The sequence below is a fragment of the Phyllopteryx taeniolatus genome, chromosome 7, assembly GCF_024500385.1.
Source record: "Phyllopteryx taeniolatus isolate TA_2022b chromosome 7, UOR_Ptae_1.2, whole genome shotgun sequence".
Lineage (NCBI taxonomy): Eukaryota > Metazoa > Chordata > Actinopteri > Syngnathiformes > Syngnathidae > Phyllopteryx > Phyllopteryx taeniolatus.
Genome location: NC_084508.1, coordinates 7,071,726 through 7,091,160, shown reverse-complemented (window position 1 = coordinate 7,091,160; position 19,435 = coordinate 7,071,726). Strand labels below are relative to the sequence as shown.

The 19,435-nt window shown below is 45.1% G+C and overlaps 2 protein-coding genes across 11 annotated transcripts in view; one reads left to right on the top strand and one right to left on the bottom strand.

The window, feature by feature from the left end:
• The window catches only part of rgl1 (ral guanine nucleotide dissociation stimulator-like 1), a 44,814-nt gene extending 32,240 nt beyond the window's left edge, over positions 1 to 12,574 (top strand). For all 3 annotated transcript variants that reach the window (XM_061778547.1, XM_061778546.1, XM_061778548.1), the window contains 16 exons: positions 2,237 to 2,445; positions 2,652 to 2,726; positions 2,801 to 2,991; positions 3,310 to 3,434; positions 3,523 to 3,738; positions 4,162 to 4,265; positions 4,340 to 4,424; positions 5,140 to 5,229; positions 5,326 to 5,412; positions 6,344 to 6,376; positions 6,457 to 6,578; positions 7,182 to 7,271; positions 7,843 to 8,026; positions 8,164 to 8,415; positions 9,284 to 9,398; positions 10,394 to 12,574. In XM_061778547.1, coding sequence (XP_061634531.1) covers positions 2,237 to 2,445; positions 2,652 to 2,726; positions 2,801 to 2,991; positions 3,310 to 3,434; positions 3,523 to 3,738; positions 4,162 to 4,265; positions 4,340 to 4,424; positions 5,140 to 5,229; positions 5,326 to 5,412; positions 6,344 to 6,376; positions 6,457 to 6,578; positions 7,182 to 7,271; positions 7,843 to 8,026; positions 8,164 to 8,415; positions 9,284 to 9,398; positions 10,394 to 10,581 — 2,166 coding nt within the window. In that variant the 3' untranslated portion in view covers positions 10,582 to 12,574. The remainder of the gene's footprint in view (positions 1 to 2,236; positions 2,446 to 2,651; positions 2,727 to 2,800; positions 2,992 to 3,309; positions 3,435 to 3,522; positions 3,739 to 4,161; positions 4,266 to 4,339; positions 4,425 to 5,139; positions 5,230 to 5,325; positions 5,413 to 6,343; positions 6,377 to 6,456; positions 6,579 to 7,181; positions 7,272 to 7,842; positions 8,027 to 8,163; positions 8,416 to 9,283; positions 9,399 to 10,393) is intronic.
• abhd17ab (abhydrolase domain containing 17A, depalmitoylase b) lies at positions 9,393 to 18,325 on the bottom strand. Of its 8 annotated transcripts, none has more exons than XR_009789279.1 (6): positions 17,953 to 18,325; positions 16,622 to 16,959; positions 16,300 to 16,494; positions 15,916 to 16,095; positions 14,351 to 14,629; positions 9,393 to 9,573 (listed from the first exon to the last, which is right to left on the bottom strand). XR_009789279.1 is itself a non-coding variant. In XM_061778594.1 (5 exons), the coding sequence occupies exons 2-5, from the start codon at positions 16,951 to 16,953 to the stop codon at positions 14,461 to 14,463; spliced, it is 876 nt and encodes a 291-aa protein (XP_061634578.1). In that variant the 5' UTR covers positions 16,954 to 16,959; positions 17,953 to 18,325; the 3' UTR covers positions 13,619 to 14,460. The 8 variants fall into 8 exon arrangements, 6 of the variants coding, with proteins under 6 accessions (XP_061634578.1, XP_061634576.1, XP_061634574.1 ...); XR_009789278.1 differs by lacking the exon at positions 9,393 to 9,573 and adding an exon at positions 14,899 to 15,189 and having other exon boundaries at positions 14,491 to 14,629; positions 17,953 to 18,316; XM_061778594.1 differs by lacking the exon at positions 9,393 to 9,573 and having other exon boundaries at positions 13,619 to 14,629.
• Positions 18,326 to 19,435: the final 1,110 nt, after the last annotated feature.

The window sequence follows — 19,435 nt, the reverse complement described above, 5'->3', positions numbered from 1 at the left end:
GTAGATGTATTCTAACTCATTCACTGCCTTAGTTGGATGTTTGTATTCCTCAATTGGAGGGCAACCGTTTACTGCCAAGGTCTAAATGTGTCAAGTAGGTTTTTCAACGGGTTAGGCGTGAAAGACGGTCTCGCTCACATTGTGAAATGTAGTTATGGAAACTACTGCAATGACTAACAGATCTCTGTAGATGGTGGTGTTGCATCACTTAGATTTGAGATCAGTACAACTTTGGAGTAGCACATCAAGATTAGGTGGTAAATGTCGGTTTATCATTTTGATAATCAGGGAGAGAAATGCCAAGGCGTTGGCAGTTGGACAGGATTCGGCACCTGACACTCTAACAGACTCTGTATGTATGACATAAACACAGTATGTGTTGTGGTAGGACGTAGAAAGTATGTGTCGATTTCATGAGAGCCGATGACGCAGTTCATGGAGTGAATTAGGAAAAGCACGTAAAAAAAAAAAAAAAAAATGACGTTCAACTCGAGCCATGCCATGAGTCGCCGCCGTTCACGGCTCGTTTCTTAATAGGGTATCTGTCAATAAATTATTTAGCTGTAAAGAGCCCTTTTCTTCGTCTTGTTTTTGTTGCTTCACAGTTTGCTGTGTTACAATCCAGAAACAGAGAATACTCGGAAACCAAGGTTTTGGGGGAAATCATACATGTTCTGCTGCTGATTGCTAAAGAACAGAAACATTTTTGGGGGGTGAAAGAAAAGAGTCTGCTCTTCCTTTTGGTCGGTTCAGCGCTTAGACTGAACACAGAAGGCAATCAATCTTCTGCGGGTCCTGAAAGAACAGTCAAGGTGCACGCAAACGGCTTGCAAAGTGGCCAATGTCTGCTTGTGAAAACCATAACTATATCACAAAGTGTGACCCCCAAAACACTTGAATATCATTTCAAATCCATGTTACGTTACCCTTGAAAGTACGTGGCTCCTCCCGGACATGCAAAGACGTTAGCATCTCAGTCGAGATGTACCACTTCAACAATACTTCCTTGACACCAATTGTTACTTTCTTTTTTGGTGGCATCTTGGGGTATTACAGAATGAGCACAAAAATGTGTGAGTAGCAAACCACGGCTATGCACTGTAATTGGTTATTTTACACTCCCCCCCCCCCCCATTTCTCTTGCTGTTTGTCCATCTTGTGTATTTATTAGCAGCAGTCATTTGCCAGCGTACAAGCGCTTGACACCCACCCATCCCGCACGCTCGAGGAAGTGCTTAAACGCCTGTCTGCGGGTTCGCTTTGCAAAGTCATCGCATGTGCAGCTGATTTTTGCACGGCGAATCCCTGCGCCAGCTCGCGGTGACGGATAAGTGTTTTTCTTTACTTGTTATCAGAGGGGAGTGCTGGGACAACTTGGGCCTTGGAGAAAGAGGAGGAGGAGGGGTCCGCTGTGATTAAAAGCAGATTGGAGGGTTTCCTGCCCTCGCGTGCTAACCTCGCTGAGCTCCCGCCCTCCTCTTGGTCTGTGCCACTTTTTGTTCTTCTACTTCGACAAGTCCCTTTCTGGATGCGCTGCAACTACTCGGTCTCAAGTCGCAATAGTAGGACACATCTGGATAAGTGGGGGAAAAGAAGCAATATAGGTCAGGATTGTTCCTCCCTCTTTCTGTTCCGGCATATTTGCTTGTTTTCAGTGGAATGACCTCCTCCGTCGCGCTCCAAAAACAAACAGCGGATACGACACGGCAGAGGTGGGGGACTCGAGTCACTCGACTTGACTCGAGTCAGACAGCGGACAATTTTAGGACCCGAGACTCGGTCGACTAAAAGTTAGGAAAGACTCGACTTCACTTTGACTCGGTATTCACGAGACCTGACTTGATTTTGGGAGAAAATTGTGCACAGGAGACTTGTCAACGTGCACGGTTTGCGAAGACAGCCGAACCGCGTTAACGGTTACGCTAACCGATAGATTAAGGGCAAAGATTAACGACGCTTCGTGTCGGTTATGTGTTTAATTGAGACGACAATAATGTAATAGACAATGAAAAGAAAATGACATGATTGCGAATGTGTTAGTACAGATACTGAGTGTGTGTTTAATAATGCCAAATCATTATTTTTGAATCCAAATAATCCATGGTATATTTGGTAGACCACTGGATTCTTCAAGCATTCAATCGCTTCCGCCCTACACGTGACTTTCATACATAGCATAGCATAGCATAGCATAGCATACATAAGCACGCTTATGTGCGTGTTGATTGGTGATTAGGCGGAGGGCGACCGCTTGCCTCCCGGCCACACGGTGAGCCAGCTGGAGACCTGCAAGATCCGAAGTATCCGCGCCGGGACTCTGGAGCGTCTGGTGGAGACGCTACTGACGGCGTTCGGCGACAACGACCTCACGTACACGTCCATCTTCCTGTCCACCTACCGAGCCTTCGCCAGCACGCGGACGGTACTGCAGCTGCTGCTTGACAGGTAGCGACACCCGCACTCAGATCAAGTCCGGTTTACTGCGACACCCCTGCTGTATCGCAGATGTTTCTGTTGAAATACAATGTTTACAGTTCAGTGTGTTTGGCAGGGTAACATTTAGTTATTTTTAGGGTTTCTGTATCACGGATGGGTGTGGAATGGAACCTGAATGGGGGATCACATTTTTGTTGTTGTTGTTGTTGTTGCAGATACGGAAGTGCAGACGAAAATGAGCCAGGAGCCAAACAAGGCCAAGTGTCGGAAAGCAACGGAGCCATCAGAAAGTGCGATTTCTTGAGCTTTTGTAGCCCTTTTCACGGACGTCCATGTCTAAAGACACGGCTTTGTGTTTTCACAGCGCCTTAGCCTCGATCCTGCGTGCCTGGCTGGACCAGTGTCCTGAAGACTTCCAGGAGCCTCCGGACTACCCCTGCCTACACAGGCTGACGGACTACCTCCGCAGAGGCCTGCCCGGCTCTGAGGCCTCGCGACGGGCCGAGGGCCTGCTGGAGCAGCTGCGGGTCCGGGCCGGCGCGGACGAACCCGACGGTAGCCATTGTTGGACGTGTTCAAAGTGTCGATGCTTTTTTTCTTCCCCCCGAAATATTTCTGTACTTGGGTTATCCCATTTTGAACCGGATGCGAACAGCCAATGCTTTTGTCTCGGGACATCTCGCCACCTCTCTGAGCAAAAGGATGCCAGCGCCAGGCTCAGACACATCATCGCTCCCGTTCTGTTGTTCTCGCGCTGGCTTCCAATTTTAGGATTCAGTGCCAAATTTGAGCAGTTCTCTGAATGGTCAAATTCTCCAACTATCAACGCTGTGTCATCTGAAGATTTTCATTCTTCCACTCTTTGTTTTTCAGCTGGGTTCCATGGGACCAGTTCCTACTGCCTGGGCGAGCAGGATGAAGTCGACATGGAGGTTCAGGAGGACTTCTTGTCGTTTCAGTCCGACCTGGTGGCCGAGCAGCTGACCTACATGGACGCGGTAAGTGCAAGCGGCCCACGCCGTCGCGGGGCGGTGTTTTAAAAGGGAAGCGGGCGCGTAACGCTATCCTGTTTTGTTCTGACCGCAGCTGCTGTTCAAAAAAGTGGTGCCGCACCACTGCCTGGGCTCCATCTGGTCCCAGAGGGACAAGAAGCGGAACAAGCACAGCGCCCCCACCGTCCGCGCCACCATCACGCAGTTCAACGCCGTGGCGGCCTGCGTGGTCAGCACCGTGCTGAAGCGCCGACAGATACGACCGCACGTCCGAGCGCGCGTCATTCAGCGCTGGATCGACATCGCTCAGGTCGGGGCGCCGGACGAAACATCAGGCACGCCCGCTACCTGCCTATGTTTATCTATAACAGTTTCCCACAATTGATTTTTGTTCCCTTTATTATTTGGATTTTTTCAAACAATTTGCTGGCTGCCGCTGTGAGCCGTGAATTTCCCCCAGTGGATGTTTTTGTTATTAGATCAGGTTTTTCATGGCTTTTTGCCAGATACTTACTCTAATGCGCTCGCATGTGGGAAAAGAGAGCCGCAGTCGCCAAAGTACATTTTAGCTGATTATTGAACACAATGAGCACACTCGCGTAGCGGCCGCTGTGGGTCACAGTTCACGTCCCAACGCTCACACGCTCTCGCCGACATCACACGCCAAGCCGCTACGTCCCGCCTCTTAAAGGCCCCCTAAAAAACTAACTAACCATTGGGTGTCTCCTAACAGGAATGTCGCATACGTAAAAATTTCTCCTCCCTGCGAGCCATCGTGTCGGCGTTGCAGTCCAACCCGCTGTACAGGCTGAAGAGAGCGTGGAGCTGCGTACACAAGTAAGCCTCCTGATTTAGTTTCAAATCGAATCAGGCAGCCTTTGACGTCTTGACTCGCGCTCGATGCTCGGCAGAGACGGCACGCAGACCTTTGAGGAGCTGTCGGACATCTTTTCCGATCACAACAACTACCTGACCAGCAGAGAGCTGCTCATGAGGGTGAGTTTTATCTTACACTTTAATGTTCAGTGTCATTTACAAAACCGCAAACATACCACTGTATATAAGACTTTCCGCAACTTCCGCTAACGACCCAGGCTGAACGTAGCTCTTCCCTGACATACAAAGCTTGTCTCTCAGACAAGATCTATCACTTCTACATACGTCCTTGGCACCAATTACCACTTGACTATTTATTAGGGCCCTGGCTCCATCTTGTGGTGTTTGAGAGGGTTGCAAATAGACTGTGACTGTCAGCAGTCCTGACAACAAACAATCTTTTTGGGAACCTTGAGCATTTAAAAAAAAAAAAAATACAGTTTACGAAATAACTTCATGCAGAGGGGATTTCATGATATCTGGACACCAATTTCCACGCGGACCCGGTTATTTCAAATGGACTGTACCAATAAATGCAGTTTTGTGTACGTGTCCCCTCTTTCGGACATCCCACCATGAGTCCGTAGCGCAAGTGCAGCATAAACATTGTGATCTTACATTTGCCCTTAATGGACTATTAAAGGCTTTTCTCCTTGTTATAAACCCATTTTGGGTTTACTGAGAATTCACTCGGTGATAACGCGCCTCCTGCTATAAAGTAGCTCATTCTTAACTTAAAAGACAACGGAGACTCAAACTGCACTTTGCCTCAGTCGCAGAAGTTTCCAATTTCCATGACCAAAGTTATTTTCTTCCTCCCCGTTGGCCCCCACAGGAAGGCACTTCAAAGTTTGCCAGTCTGGAGAGTTGCGCCAAGGAGCATCAAAAACGCACCCACAAGAGACTTCGGCTGCAGAAGGAAATGGTGAGACAAAGGCTGGAAGCCACGGCTAAAAGTGGGTTTGACGGGATATTTTTGAACACCACGCTGGTGAATAATTATTTGTCATTTCCTCCGTAGGGAGCCATGCAAGGAACCATACCTTACTTGGGGACCTTTCTGACCGACTTGACCATGCTCGACACAGCACTTCCGGACCGAGTCGAGGTAACAAACCACTGTATGGTAACAAACTCAATTCACTTCACAACTAGCTGCAGTTTACTGACAAACTACAAAATACAACAAAGATGTGCACATTTTGTGTTTAGCTTTGCCTGGGAAAGTCCTCTTAATGCTAACAAACAATGCAAAACGCCACAAACAGGCTAACAAATAGCATCTACGCGGCGGTGTTTGTTAGAACTAGTGGCGGACCAATCGAGCGGTCGGCCAGTTCAATAGCCGATATTAGGCCTTTTCCAATCGGCAAAAATGAGCTCTTTTGACTTTTTCTTTTCTTTTCTTTTATTTGATTACACATTACAACATAAGACAAAGATAATGAAATTGAAACAACCAACAATAGCACATTTTTAGTAAGTTGAGCATATATATTCTTTGTCCTCTGCGACTGCACCTTACTGAGGAGTGATAACCGTCCCCATGTATATCCATCCATATGTCTGCATTGTACTGCCCCCAGGTGGTCAAGGCGCACACACCGCAATTGCAATGAATGAATTATTCATGATACGCAATATGTTTCATTTATATTATTTGATTACTGTTTTTTTGTAATATACAATATTATAGAGTGTTATTTTCCTTATTGAAGAAAAGAACCAAAACATTTTTGGGGGACTTTTTGTTGTTGTTGTTGTTGTTGTTGTCGTCGCTAGGAGCAATGTTGTTCAATTGTGCAGGTGTTTCACATCACAGCGAGCATCCGTGTAAGCCGCCGTCGCAAACTGGGGCGCCTTTTATTTTATTAATTCCCCCCCCCCCCCCCAAGAGCGTGTGTGTGTGCGCGTGTGAGGAATTTGCGGTCGGTCGGTCGGTTCGTGCGAGCGGTGCGCCCTAATGTTGTTTGTCTAAGCCGGCCGCTGGCCTGCGATGTGCGCCGGTCCTGACAGCTCGCTCTTTGTGCCCTCCGCAGGGTGGTCTCATCAACTTCGAGAAGCGACGAAGGGTAAGCGCCAAATCTGCCGCGCGATCCGCTCCCGGCGTGAGGGGCTCCCGTTTGATCGGTTTGTATGTTTGACCGCGCAGGAGTTCGAGGTGATCGCTCAGATCAAGCTGCTGCAGTCGGCCTGTAACAGCTACTGCCTGAGCCCGGATCAGGCGTTCCTGCGCTGGTTCAAGGGCCAGACTCTGCTCACTGAGGAGGAAAGGTAACCAATGGGCTTCATGACCACCATCTGTTGCTTTGTCTAAGCCATCTCCAATATAGATAGACTTTTTTTTTTTTTTTTCAAAATAGCTTTACCCCTACCACAAGCTTGAAACATGTTCAAAACATTTTAGAGCACACTTAAACTTGGATAATTTAACACCAAAATGTTCACCCAAACAATTTCGTCTAACAAATAGCCGCTCGCTTAATGCTCGCAACACAATGCCATAGATGGGCTAACGGAAAGTAGCATAGATGTGCTTCACAATTAAGGTCGTCCGTTGTCCTCTTCTACCTTTTTCCTGTCCTAATGCGCGCTGACGATGGCACAGGAACTTAGGAAATAGGGCGCTCCACAAATGTTTTTGCTTTTTTTTTTACCAGTTGACCCTCGGCGGAGGTCTTCGCTCCACCGAGCGCTATTGTCGTCATCTATTAGGCAACAAAGAAACTCGTGCATGAGGTCATAGCTGAGTGCTTCTATTGTCCACACGCACAATGTATTCTTCTTCTTGGGTCACTTGAGCACTGCCCACTGATCTCTTGTGTGTCCATCGAAGTCCCTTCGCCGCGCTAATGTTTTCGGATCTTTCCATTGCAGTTACGCCCTGTCATGTGAAATCGAAGGCCTCGCCGATAGCGGCCCGGCGTCACCCAAGCCCCGAAAAAGCATGGTGAAGAGACTCAGCCTGTGAGTACATCAACATACATACTACCCTTTCAAAGTTTATTTGCAGCTGTCATCGGGCGGGAGGCGGGGTACACCCTGAACCGGTCGCCAGCCAATCGCAGGGCACATACAAACATACGACCATTCGCACTCACAGTCACGCCTACGGGCAATTTAGAGTCTCCAATGAACCTAGCACGCATGTTTGTGGGATGCGGGAGGAAAGCCACGCGGGCACGGGGAGGACATGCAAAGTCCACACAGGCGGGGCCGGGGATCGAACCCGGGTCCTCAGAACTGTGAGGCTGACGCTGTTTTAATAAAATGTATTAAGGTACCATTTTTATTTCACTTTTATCTGCCATACATTTTAATGAAATCATTATTTAACGCGGACGTTTGTGTCGGTCGAGTGCGTTTTTCAACGGCGAGGCGCGGGAGAGGTCCGGCTTGTCCGTGAAATTCCGGTTTGTGAACCTGTGTAATGACAAAGAGACCCCTGTAGATGGCGGCGTCGCATCACGTCGGATTTCAGATCGGCACAGCTTTTGAGTAGAAGATTAGGCAATGAATTTGGGCATGTTGTTTCCAGGCTGTTCCTGGGCGCAGACAGCGCCGCGTCCAGTTCTCCGGTGCGAGAGACGCCGCGCTCGCCCCCGACCGGCAGCTCGGGGGAGAGCATGGACTCCGTCAGCGTGTCGTCCAGCGACTCCGGCAGCCCTTCAGAATGCGAGGGGCTCACCCCCGCCCACGGCGCCGACGCCCAGCAGAACAAGGTGAGCGCCGGCATCTTTGGATGTTATGAGAATACGTTCAAAATGAGAATTAAGAGGATCGTCGTCGTCGTCGTCGTCGTCGTGGTGGTTCAAAACGCCGCATTCGAACAAGTCACGTTTGCCTCGTATGTCTTCAGCTCTCCGAATCTTCCTCTTGCACTTCGCTGCATTCCATGGACACGGGCTCGTCCGGCACCAGCGTTTCCACGACGCCCGTGTCCCCCCCGCTCCCGGGACCCCCGTGCACCCACCGGCGCTCCGTGTCCCTCACGCCCGTGTCCCCCTCGTCCCCCGGCCAAACGCCGGCGTACAACACGCAGGCCCAGGACGCCTGCATCGTCAGAGTCAGCCTGGAGCACGGCAACGGAAACCTCTACAAGAGCATCCTGGTAAAGTCCTCGTCGTCTTTGCGGAAAGTCGGAACGTTCGAAGAACGACATGTTACTTTTTCCAGAATCAAATAAAGACAAGATTTTAGTTTTCAAAAACTATATAGCGTCATATTGATAGAAAATCAATATTTATTTATTTTTTTTTCCTGTCATGAACAAAAACCTGATATTGCAATAATGTCAAAATCAAACTTCCTACAACAAACTTGTAATGTTCGGATAATCAAATGGCAATGTGAGCAAAACGCTGTAACGCTCTAATGGAGTCATCATGTCATGAGAAAACGGCCTAATATTGCAATTACGTGACTCGAGACTTTACAAAATACATGAAGTCGTCTTACCAAGCTCTGCTCGCTCACTGCTACCACAGAGTGCGAAACGAGCACGGGTGTCATGCTAGTTAGACATTAAATGGGGGTTTTGAACACAAACAGTGCAGCAACACGCACAGACAGAGCATAGATTCTTTATTTTCTTCAAAAAACAACTAATGTGACTGTCTTTGTGTCATCAAATCGACGCGTATTCTACGTATGCATTCTACTGCTCCCCGGTGGCCGAGCAGCGCAATGTCCGTTGAATTAAAAAGCATGAAAAATACCAGCGGAAACTTTTGACTCGTTTACATTCTATTTATTTATGTTACTACTGTATGTTTTTATAAAGTACAATAGTGCAGTGTTATTTTTCTTATTTAAAAAAAACAACAAAACAAATTATTATTATTACACGTTATTCGTAATGATAATAATCAATTGTATTCATAACACACTTGACTGTACATCAAAGGAGATTGTTGGAATCGTTTTCAGCGTGGTCCCAAGGCTCTTTGGACTTGATTCCTGTTTGTTTTTCTCGTCAGCTGACGAGTCAAGACAAGACGAGGGCGGTGATTTCCCGAGCCATGGCCAAGCACAACCTGGAGCGGGAGCCCGAGGACGGCTACGAGCTGGTGCAGGTCATCTCTGACGAGCGAGGTAATCGCCGGCGCAAAGTCCACACGTCGCCCGGCAGAACGCGATGGCCTTCGATGCCCGTCGGCGCGGCCGCGCTTGCGGGGATGGAGCCGTTAGCGTCAATGTCGGCGCGAGGTGCCTTTCGGGCGTCCGAATTTCACCGCGGGGGGTGGGGGGGGGGGGTGCGAGCTCAGTCCTGCACACAGACAAACGTAAATAAAGGTCAATAAATTCGTCATTCATAATACAAAAGTTTTTATTGTTGCTCTCGGGTGGAATCCTATGTTCATACAGTTTCATAGATTTTTACACTATTGGAAATTGCAAATTGGAGTGAAAATGTATTGAATATAATGTTTATGAATGGGAGTTAATTCTATACATTATTGATGATTATGATCATTTCATTATTGCTAATACTTAATATATTACATATGACCTTTTTTACTGAAGTTTTTGTAATTCTATATTTGTATTTTTCCAATTTAACAGAAAATATCTTTTTATTTATGGTATTTGAATATATAATAGCAACGATATTGTTGTATTATATATATTTAATGTAATTTGAAGTATTCTACAAATATATGATGGCAATTCAATTCTATCCAATATGAATTATTTGTATGTGTGTAAGAACTTGAATATTAAATGTGCTTCATATTCAAATGTATTTGTATTTGACAAATGTTCTTGAAATCATTAAATGTCATATTAGCTGTTGTTATTAGTTATGCTTAAACAGAAAGAAAAAACGATTTAAAGAATGATTCAATGAAAATATATTGCACATAAAGTTACATAAAAATGATGAAAAAACATCTTGAAAAACAAACGGCTCTTAGAGAGATTCAATACAAATGTATTGAGGTTGAAAGTTAAATACAACTGAACTGTATTCAGGCAGTGATTCTTTTAAGAATCACTGATCGAATATCATTTCATATCCGGATTTTGGTCCAGATTTGAATCCGATATTATAACACGCCGATATGGTCTTTTTCCCCTCACGTCAGAGTTGATCATCCCGGACAACGCCAACGTCTTCTACGCCATGAACACGTCAGCCAACTTCGACTTCCTGCTGCGTGTGCGCGGCGGCGGCGTTCCGGTGCAGATGCGGGTGCGCTGCAGCTCCACGCTGCCCCGAACGCACCACCACCGCTCCAGCCTGTCGCTCAGACTCAGCAAAGTCACACTGTGAACGCAACACTACTCTGGAGCGCAAAATGGACGCCTGCAGGAAGAAGCCCCCAAAACATTTGTTCGTAACATATCCGAATCGTAATGCTATTTTTTTTCCACGAGGAGGACTGTGGCCAAATTAAAATGGCGACTGAATGCTGTGACCGGTGACGTCTGCCAAGCATCAGAGAGGAGGGAACAGCGACCCCCGGTGGCCTCCTGGCCTTACTACACATGGGATTTGCACATGAAAAAAAGAAAAAACAAGGGAGCCTGTCCAAAGCTCCTCAGCGCCAACAACAGTATTCTCTTATCATTATTATTGTTATTAATAATATTCTTAATATAGATAAACCTGGAACCTACAACAGTCTTTATGTGAGTAGGACTGTGTGTGTGTGCGTGTAAGAGAGCACATGAGAGTGAGAGTAGCTGTGAGAGAGAGATCTCGAGCCGCATGACGGATGCCTGGCGTGCATTCTGATTGGCTCGTCAGTGGCCTTGCTGTCAGAATCGGAATCTCGCTACGAAACGAACGGCACAGAGTTGCACTTGTCACTTGGCCCGAGACGCCAATGGGATGTAAATACAGAACATGAAAATGGCAGTGTTGCTTTTTGTATTTTATGGGGTTGTTTTGTTTTGTATTTGGAGGCTGCTGGAGGATTTTAGTGTCATTAATTCAGGAAGAAAAAGTAGAGGGAAAAAAAAATGATGTGATGCCTTTGCAAAACCTCCAGAGCAGCACTCGGCAAACTGTGACAGACGCACCGAGAAAAGAATAAAAACAAGTCAATAATACATAAATAAAACATTTGAAAAGTCATTGTGAGGCCTGCGTGTGGGAAATGTCAAGCTATTTGCAAATACAATCATTCTGACATCAAATCACCCATATTTTTGGAAATATCACTCCAAAATGTCAGACTATAACGGGGGGGGGGAGTTGCTACAACAACAACAACAACAATGATATTAAACGTTTGAATTTTTTTTTCCAGAAATATTTGCATTAGTATGAGGGGAAAATCTTTGAGAACAAAACGTTTTATCTTCAGAAAACGTTCCATCATGAGCCATAATTTTGCGAGAATAACATTTTATTTCTCATCCAAAACACGGGGAGAAAATGTTGAAATGTTGCAAGTCTGATTTTTGCGGGGGGGAAAAATTTGAGTCATTTGAGACAAGACATAATGTTACAATGAAAAATAATTTGAGAAAAAAAGAGTTTAAAAAAAAATGAACGTCATAATAATAACATTTTATTTCTTCAACAAATGTCCAACTCGAAAAAAAATCTGTTGTTATTTTTTTAGGACAATGTATATTTCTAAAATATACATTAGTAATATTATTAGAAAAAAATCTATATTTTTTCTAAAGTCATGAATAAAGTCACATCACTACGATAAAATCTAAGTGCAAAGTCATAATATTACAGGCATCAAATCAATTTTAAAATTAGGAAACCGTATGATATTACTCGACGAACAGTTGTAATTTACAAGAATTAAAAACGAATTTCCAGAAAAAAAGTCAGAATATATACCAAAGACAAATTGTATTCTGGACAAGAAGCTGCCTTTGAAATGCTGGAGAACAAAACCACATTTTTTTATGTTGAAAAATCATTACAGAAAAAAAAGTGAGAAAATGCCATCGCGTTATGAGAAATAAAAGCTCATTTTGGCTAAATTTCGAGATTTGTATTAAAAAAACCAACTTTTTTTCAAGTTGCTACGTGTCACCGAAGCGCTGCTATGGAGGAAAAACGTCAAGTGAAAGTCATCCGTTTGAGCCTTTTTTCCTTTTGCTCTTTTTTCCGCCCGATGACACAAACATCAGGAACTTCATTCTTTCAAGTCCTCAATGAGAGCGCAATGAAACATTCTCGCGTCTGGTCAACTTCCCATTGACTTCCGTGCAGCACTTGCACTCAAAATTACTTTCTTCATTACCAAAGAGTCTTCCTCCTCTACCTGAATCAATAAATTATTCATTTATCATGATTAGACGTTGTTTTGTCTTCTTATTCCTTGTTTAATGTCGTCGACGCCCACAACATCCAATCATCACGTCGAATACACGACGAAATGTCACATTGAAGAGGTCTAAGATACACCGAATTGAATTGAATTAGGGTAATTTGATGCTGTTCAGTGGACCCCCACATATTCGCGGTTCGGCATTTGCAAATTTACATATTTAGAGATGGGAGGGGCATAATCCCCTGTTATTATTGTTGTTTTTTTTTTTTTTAAACAGTATTGTACACACCATACATTGAATTTTACTACATGTTTACATATCGTTATCCTAAAAGCATAGTTGCCCAAATCATATTGAAATGTTTTCCAGAAAAACACATTTTATTGCAAGAACATTGGTATTTTATATTTGGTAACAGTAAACTAAAAACGAATTTGGCAATTATGCTATTAAGGCTAACGATATATACGGTAAAAGCATTAACCGTCGAAACTAGTACTTTTAACGGTACTGCACTATTATCAGTGCCTGTTATTGTTACATCAAATTGCTATATTTGATTTCACTCCACTATACACTTTTTCATTTTTATAGTTACCTATATATTTGGTTAAATCCGTTTGGGCATCGAATTGGCAAAACGGTCATAATATTGAGAAGAAATATTAAATGCTAGCGTTTGTATAATAAGAAATACTAAATACATGCGTCTGCTTTTAATCCCTGAAGAGGATTTTGTGTGCGCGTCGAATGCAGTTGAGCTTCCATCTGTCAACATTTGCTCAGATGTTGTCCTTACAACCTGATGTCAGACTGAGCCTCTTGGTACAAAAATGGAGTAGAACAATAATAAACATTACAGTAAAGCTTCGAATACTAGTTTTTATCAAACGTTTATTAACTACTATTAATAACTTTGTATCCATTTTGAACCATCTGACTATGTTGACAGATGTGCGACAGTAAATCTTTGACAATCATTTCGTGGTAATTGATCACAAGAGGAAAATATGTGCGTTCCCTTCTGTGATGTCATCAAAACAAATACATAAAGAAATAGCAGATCGGAGCAAGAGGAGCTTTTATTTGCTTGCAAACTTTCGAGAGCCAATAAAGCAGCACATTCAAAGCATTCACGTGACGAAGAGAAGATTAGAAAAGTCATGTCATTCGTATTCATAAAGGAAGATTTCAGACAGCGCGTCGACTCGAGAAGTGCCAAAACATTTTTGCTTTGCTGGTCGCCACACGCAAAAGACTCGAAAACAAAAGACAGACTTTGAGGTAGACCGGTGATTCCTAACCGCAATTCACCGAGGGAAAATTTGACCCAAAATCATTTACTCACTACAAATAATGTGCATCTAATTATGACAGGCAGAACAATTCAACGCGCTTCCACTAGATGGCAGACAATACAATTAAGCTGTGTATCCACCTTTTGCCGGTCATAAAATAAGAACAATAGCTTTCACATTTGAAATTTGTGAGTAAATCGAGACGAGATCATTATTGCGTTAGTCATACTTTTTTTTTGGGGGGGGGGGGGGGGGGGGGGGGTTGTGTTGTGGCATTTTTTTTTTTCAATTGTAAACTATGCACCTGGGCTCAATAAAAGGTGGGAAACACAAAGGTAGATGAGCAGACATTTTAAAAAAAATAAAATGTCCATCCTCAAAAAGAGGATGACCTGAGCAATCATCACATTCATCATTTTACAAACAAAAAAAGACAGTCTTAAAAACAGCTTTTTATTCATTAAAGTCCCTTTAAAAAAAAAGTGTAGACAGTTTTACCTTGATCTAGGAGTTTAATTCATTCCGTGATCGAGTCGGTCACCAGTTGTTTGGAGTACTCGCCGATACAGAGTCCCAATATCCAAGAACACAACGATAGAGAATTGCGATCAGAACTTTCTTTGTGATTCCGATGACTCGCCGATGTGTAGCGCCAACCCCTGGCGAGGAGGACTCACTTGATGTCCGATTATCGGCAAGTATCGACAGCCTTCACGTGTACCCGCTACCTTGAAATAAGGCCAGGCACCTCGACCCGGTATCGCTACTCGCTCATCCCTAGTAAAAAAACAAAACAGAGCGTGAAGAAATAAACTACTTTTAGAAAGTGTCATTAGTGTAGTCTCCACGTGTTGGAGGTGTGCCTTTAAGGGGCGGGGCCCTGGTGAGTGACGAGCAGTTTGCCCGTAAGTCTGCGTGCGAGTCTGGGCGTGAAAAGTGGCCCACAGCAGGTCCTTGAGAATGTCGTTTGGGATTTGTGTGCTGGACTGCCCAGTTCCAGGGCATTACAGTATGGTTAAAACAAACAAACAAACAAACAAACAAACCTCAACAGCTCGTAAAACTCCTAAGTTGGGACAGTCGTAGCACCGTACTCGGTTTTGGAGTCGGAACGGGCGGCGTCTCAGGCGAGCTCGTGTCCGATGAAGCGTCGCAGGCGCTCCAGGTACTGCGCGTACAGTTCGATGTCGTTGTGCCCGGCGCCCTCCACCCACAGGGGCTCCACGGCCTTGGGGCAGCGCTCGAACAGCGCCAGGCCGTGCGAGAAGTCGATCACCTCGTCCTCGGTGCCGTGGATGACCAGCACGGGGGACGAGATCTTGGACACTTTCTCGATGCTGCCGAACACACGCGACACGGTTGACTCGGACCTCGCCCGTTGCGAAAGCAAACAACGAGCGCTCTGCACGGCTGCGCGTGATCGAAACAGATAACACAATAACACAACGATGAAGAACGCAAATCATTTGACAGCGTGCGCATCATGATTTCAGGCTTCAATTCAATAGATTGTGTGATTCCTTCTGGTGTGTGCACTTTGGCCACCAGGGGCACACGTAGTACGTACACGATCATACACGGACAATCGGATGCAGAAACACCAAGGGGAGCGTCGCTTCTAAGCTGCAATAATATTAGCGCACGAAGAATACTTGACAGAGTACAGTTGCATTGTCGCTCGACATGTGTTGCTGCACCGTTGAAGTTGCCATCACTTGTTTGATGGTTTATAACATCGATGCTAGTTTGGTTAGCCCATCTGTGGTGTTTGGCATCGTGTGTTAGCATTAAGCTAGCAGACTTAAAGTTTGGGGTTTTGGTTAAAGGCACGATGCTTTGTGTTGCGTTTAGTTTGACAGCCAACGTGAGTGGCGAGTGGCCATAAACACAAGTGGGACCTGTACTTGCGCAATTTTGTCGTGAAGCTAGTTCGCTTCTGCCGTGCGGTAAACGAAGCTCGCTCATGTCGAGTTTATGCTCACAAAAGAAAGCAAAAGAAACAAAAAACACTAATTGTCTGTATGAGTATTTGTACTTGTTAACTTGGCACCACAGTGACTCACTTGGGGAAGGCGTCGAAGCAGTACGTCTTCTTGGTGTCGGGGAACGCCACCCTCATGCCCGACGTGAGCGGCGAGTGGAGGACCACGGCGGCGCACTCGTACCTGGACGCCAGGTCCACCGTGGGAACCGTACCGATGCTCTGGCCGTACAGGATGATGCTCTCGGGGCTCACGCCGTACCTGGCGGGCAACGCGCGCAAGCGCCAGGAAGAGGACACATTTGTTTTTAAAACTGCGCCGTGATGCACCTGCAGTGGATAGAAAAAGTCTGCACACTCCTGAAACGCTACATGAAGACAACTCGCTGTTGGGAACACATTCATACGAGTTCACGGAACAAATGCTGGAATTTAGGTCGGCGAGTAGGGAAGGGCTTGCCGCTACCGAGTGCGCAGGGTGTGCCAGGCGGCGTCGATGTCGGCGTAGAGGTCCTTCTCGCTGGGCTTGCCGGCGCTGACGCCGTAGCCGGAGTAGTCGTAGGAGAAGATGTCGCAGTTGATGCGCGTGCCCAGGCCGATGTAGAAGCTGCTCATCTGGCCCAAGTCCACTGCGTTGCCGTGGGAAAACAGCACCGTGAATCTGCACGCAAAACAAAATGCGGCGCGCCGATAAACGTCTAGGTGGGGCTCATTTTGCCGTTAATATGAGATTGGGAGGAAATTGGGTTTAGTTCAAAAAGAGCAGTTAAGGCTCGGTTTCCACACACCTGGATTTGGGAACACAGCGGATGTACATGCAGCCGATTTCGTTCCCTCGGCTGGACCGCGCCAGCGTCACCTCCACGGTGTCCAGCTCCCTCTGCGTGTACTGGAACTCGGCGCGCTCCGTCAGGTGGAGCTTCCACTCGCCGCGAGTGCGCAGGCTCGACCCCGAGCCGCCCGGGCCCGATTCCGGTTCCGGTTCCGGTTCCGGATCCGGATCCGGGAGGAAGGCGTACGTGGGCTCCGGCGGCAGGAAGGCCAGCTTGGCCGCGATGCGGCCGGGACACGGCGGGCAGCAGAAGAGGCCGCACAGCTCGCTGACCGACAGGCCGTTCATCTTCCGCTGCGGAGGCAGAACATCGTTGTCTTCCGAAAGTCGAGAATTTTTCGCAGGACTTTGGGGTGCATCCCACGAGACCGGATCCAGCTTTGTACCAAGTATGTCAAAAACACACAAGGAATTCGTCTCCACTAGTTGGAACTGCTCTCGTATGACAACAGACGGACATTTTGAGACCTAAAAACGCACTACAGAGAGTCACTCCACATTCAGAAACAAAACAAGAGCAATTCGTACGTAACTCTCCTCCACACAAAGCAGCCAGTGGAGCAAATGATCACCATTCACGCTTTTTGATCATGTTACCAAATTATCTTTATTCATTGGGGCGTCATAAATAGAAATGTGCTTTTTGTAGGTTTTTTTTGTTTTTAATTAGTAACTTGTTTCTTTGCATTTTTGCAGGCAGATCTAGAAAAGTTCCATATATACGCCGCTGTTTTAATCATCAGAATGGACGCGGAAAAACCGAACCAATGAACATTAGTGAAGCGTAAACACAAATTTGTCTTTGACTCTCAAGTGATATTTTAATATTATATTTTTTAAAACTAACAATAGACTCACTGATTAATTTAAAAGAGTCCATGTTAAAGAGTCACTTTATGGAGGTCAAAATAGCCAAAATACAGGACCTTTAAGTACAGATACATTTGAAAACAAAAGAAAGAAAGAAACTTCAGTACATTAAAGTATTACTTGGAAAAAAAATAAACCCTCCAGTATAGACAGCAGAAAAATCTACAAGTACCGTAACTAACGTACTTGTATTTGCCAAGTCCTCACCATTGTCATTAAAATTAAGTATTTTTAATTACATTTGGGGAGTAACGGTAAAAAGTCGTAAGAAAATTAATAGAGCACAGCGAGCCTAAAAAAACAGTAGCTATAGTAAACAAAGTAGTTGTACTTGACACTCATTCGGAATTTTAATGACCACTGTCTACTAGACACATGCAAAAAAAAAAAAAAACTAAGTGGACAAAGCCGACTCACCTGTTGGCTGACGTCGCTTTCAATGAGCTCAATTCCTGTGACGTCACAATGGGGCCCAGATAATGCCTATTTGTCCGTTAGCTAATGCTAACCGGGCTCAGAGCTAAAGTGGCAAGAAGACGACAGACGGCTTACCGGTTCAGAACAAAAACAAAAACAAACAACAACATCAAAAAACGCTCTTAAGGAGACAAAACAAGGCGAAACGAGGCGGCGACGCGCGTTCCAAAGCGTGTCATTGTGTCTTGACAAAAGTCCGAGCGACGCCGGCGTCTCCTCTTGAGTGGGAATTTGTGTGCTTTTTTTTTTTTTTTTTTTTTAATCCATGTTCGTGCCGTGTTGTGTTGTGGTTTGTCGGCGTCGCCGCACCCGGAAGCGACAGCGGACCGGATGTGACGTACCGCGCAATTTAAGGGAAACGACGTAGAAGGTTGCGTGCACATTACGCATTTAAAAAACAAAATTTTAAAATAACAATTAAGGGACTGATAAACCAGGTTAAAATGTGTGTGTAAAAGTTTCTTGTTCTAACAAAATAATTCATGCGCATTTTATCAACCAAATTTAATCTAAAAGGTCCACTGAATTATGTAAAATTCTTAACTTACTATAAATCAAATTAAATTAGATAAATAAATACAAATAAATATAAATTTTATTCAACCAAATTTAGGGGGCGGGGAAGTCTTGATAGTGTACATGTTAAATTGTAAATCTTAGTTTTCTATTTACAATAAATCAATCAGCCAATGAATTGAATAAATGAAATTTATTATTTAAATTATTTAAAATAACCAATTCCAGAAAAAAAAGATAAATTAATGCAACAAATATTACCCAAGTCTTGATAAAGTAAAATTCCGGTGGGCCTTTTTCGTTGTTGTTGTTGTCCTGTTCGGCTGTTCGGTCAAGCAGAATGGAATATCTGTATGCCTTTTATGCCGAAACAGTTTTACTGTGTCACAGTGGAGTTTTGAAGCTGCCGCTGCTGTGGTTTCTTAGTATTATAATTGATGTTTATTGAGAAACGGAGTCGATCGGTCGAACAGAACAAAGTTTCTAGAGGGGAGAGAGAAACAAAGACAAAAGACAATGTACCAATTGTGAAGCGGATGAGAAAAGTAAATCGTTACATTATCTACAACAATGCAACCTTAGATATGAGTGTTGGATGGGGCTGTAGTGCTCCACCCTGTGAGGGAAGGACAGGACAAGATGGAACAGGACAAGGACAGGAGAATCAATCGGGGGGCGGGATCGGGCCGGGGCGGACGGGACACGTCCCCCACGGAGGCACCCAGGGCGGTCTGCCGGCCCCACCCAGGCGCCCTGACAACTGGCCACCTGGAGGAGGCTGCAGGGACCCATCCAATGAACTCCATGGATGTTTTTTTTTTTTTTTTTTAATCTTTTTGTGTGTGGTGGCTGCACTAAAGTGTACCATGATGGCAAAGATATGCCTGATAACTGTAGAAGTCCAACT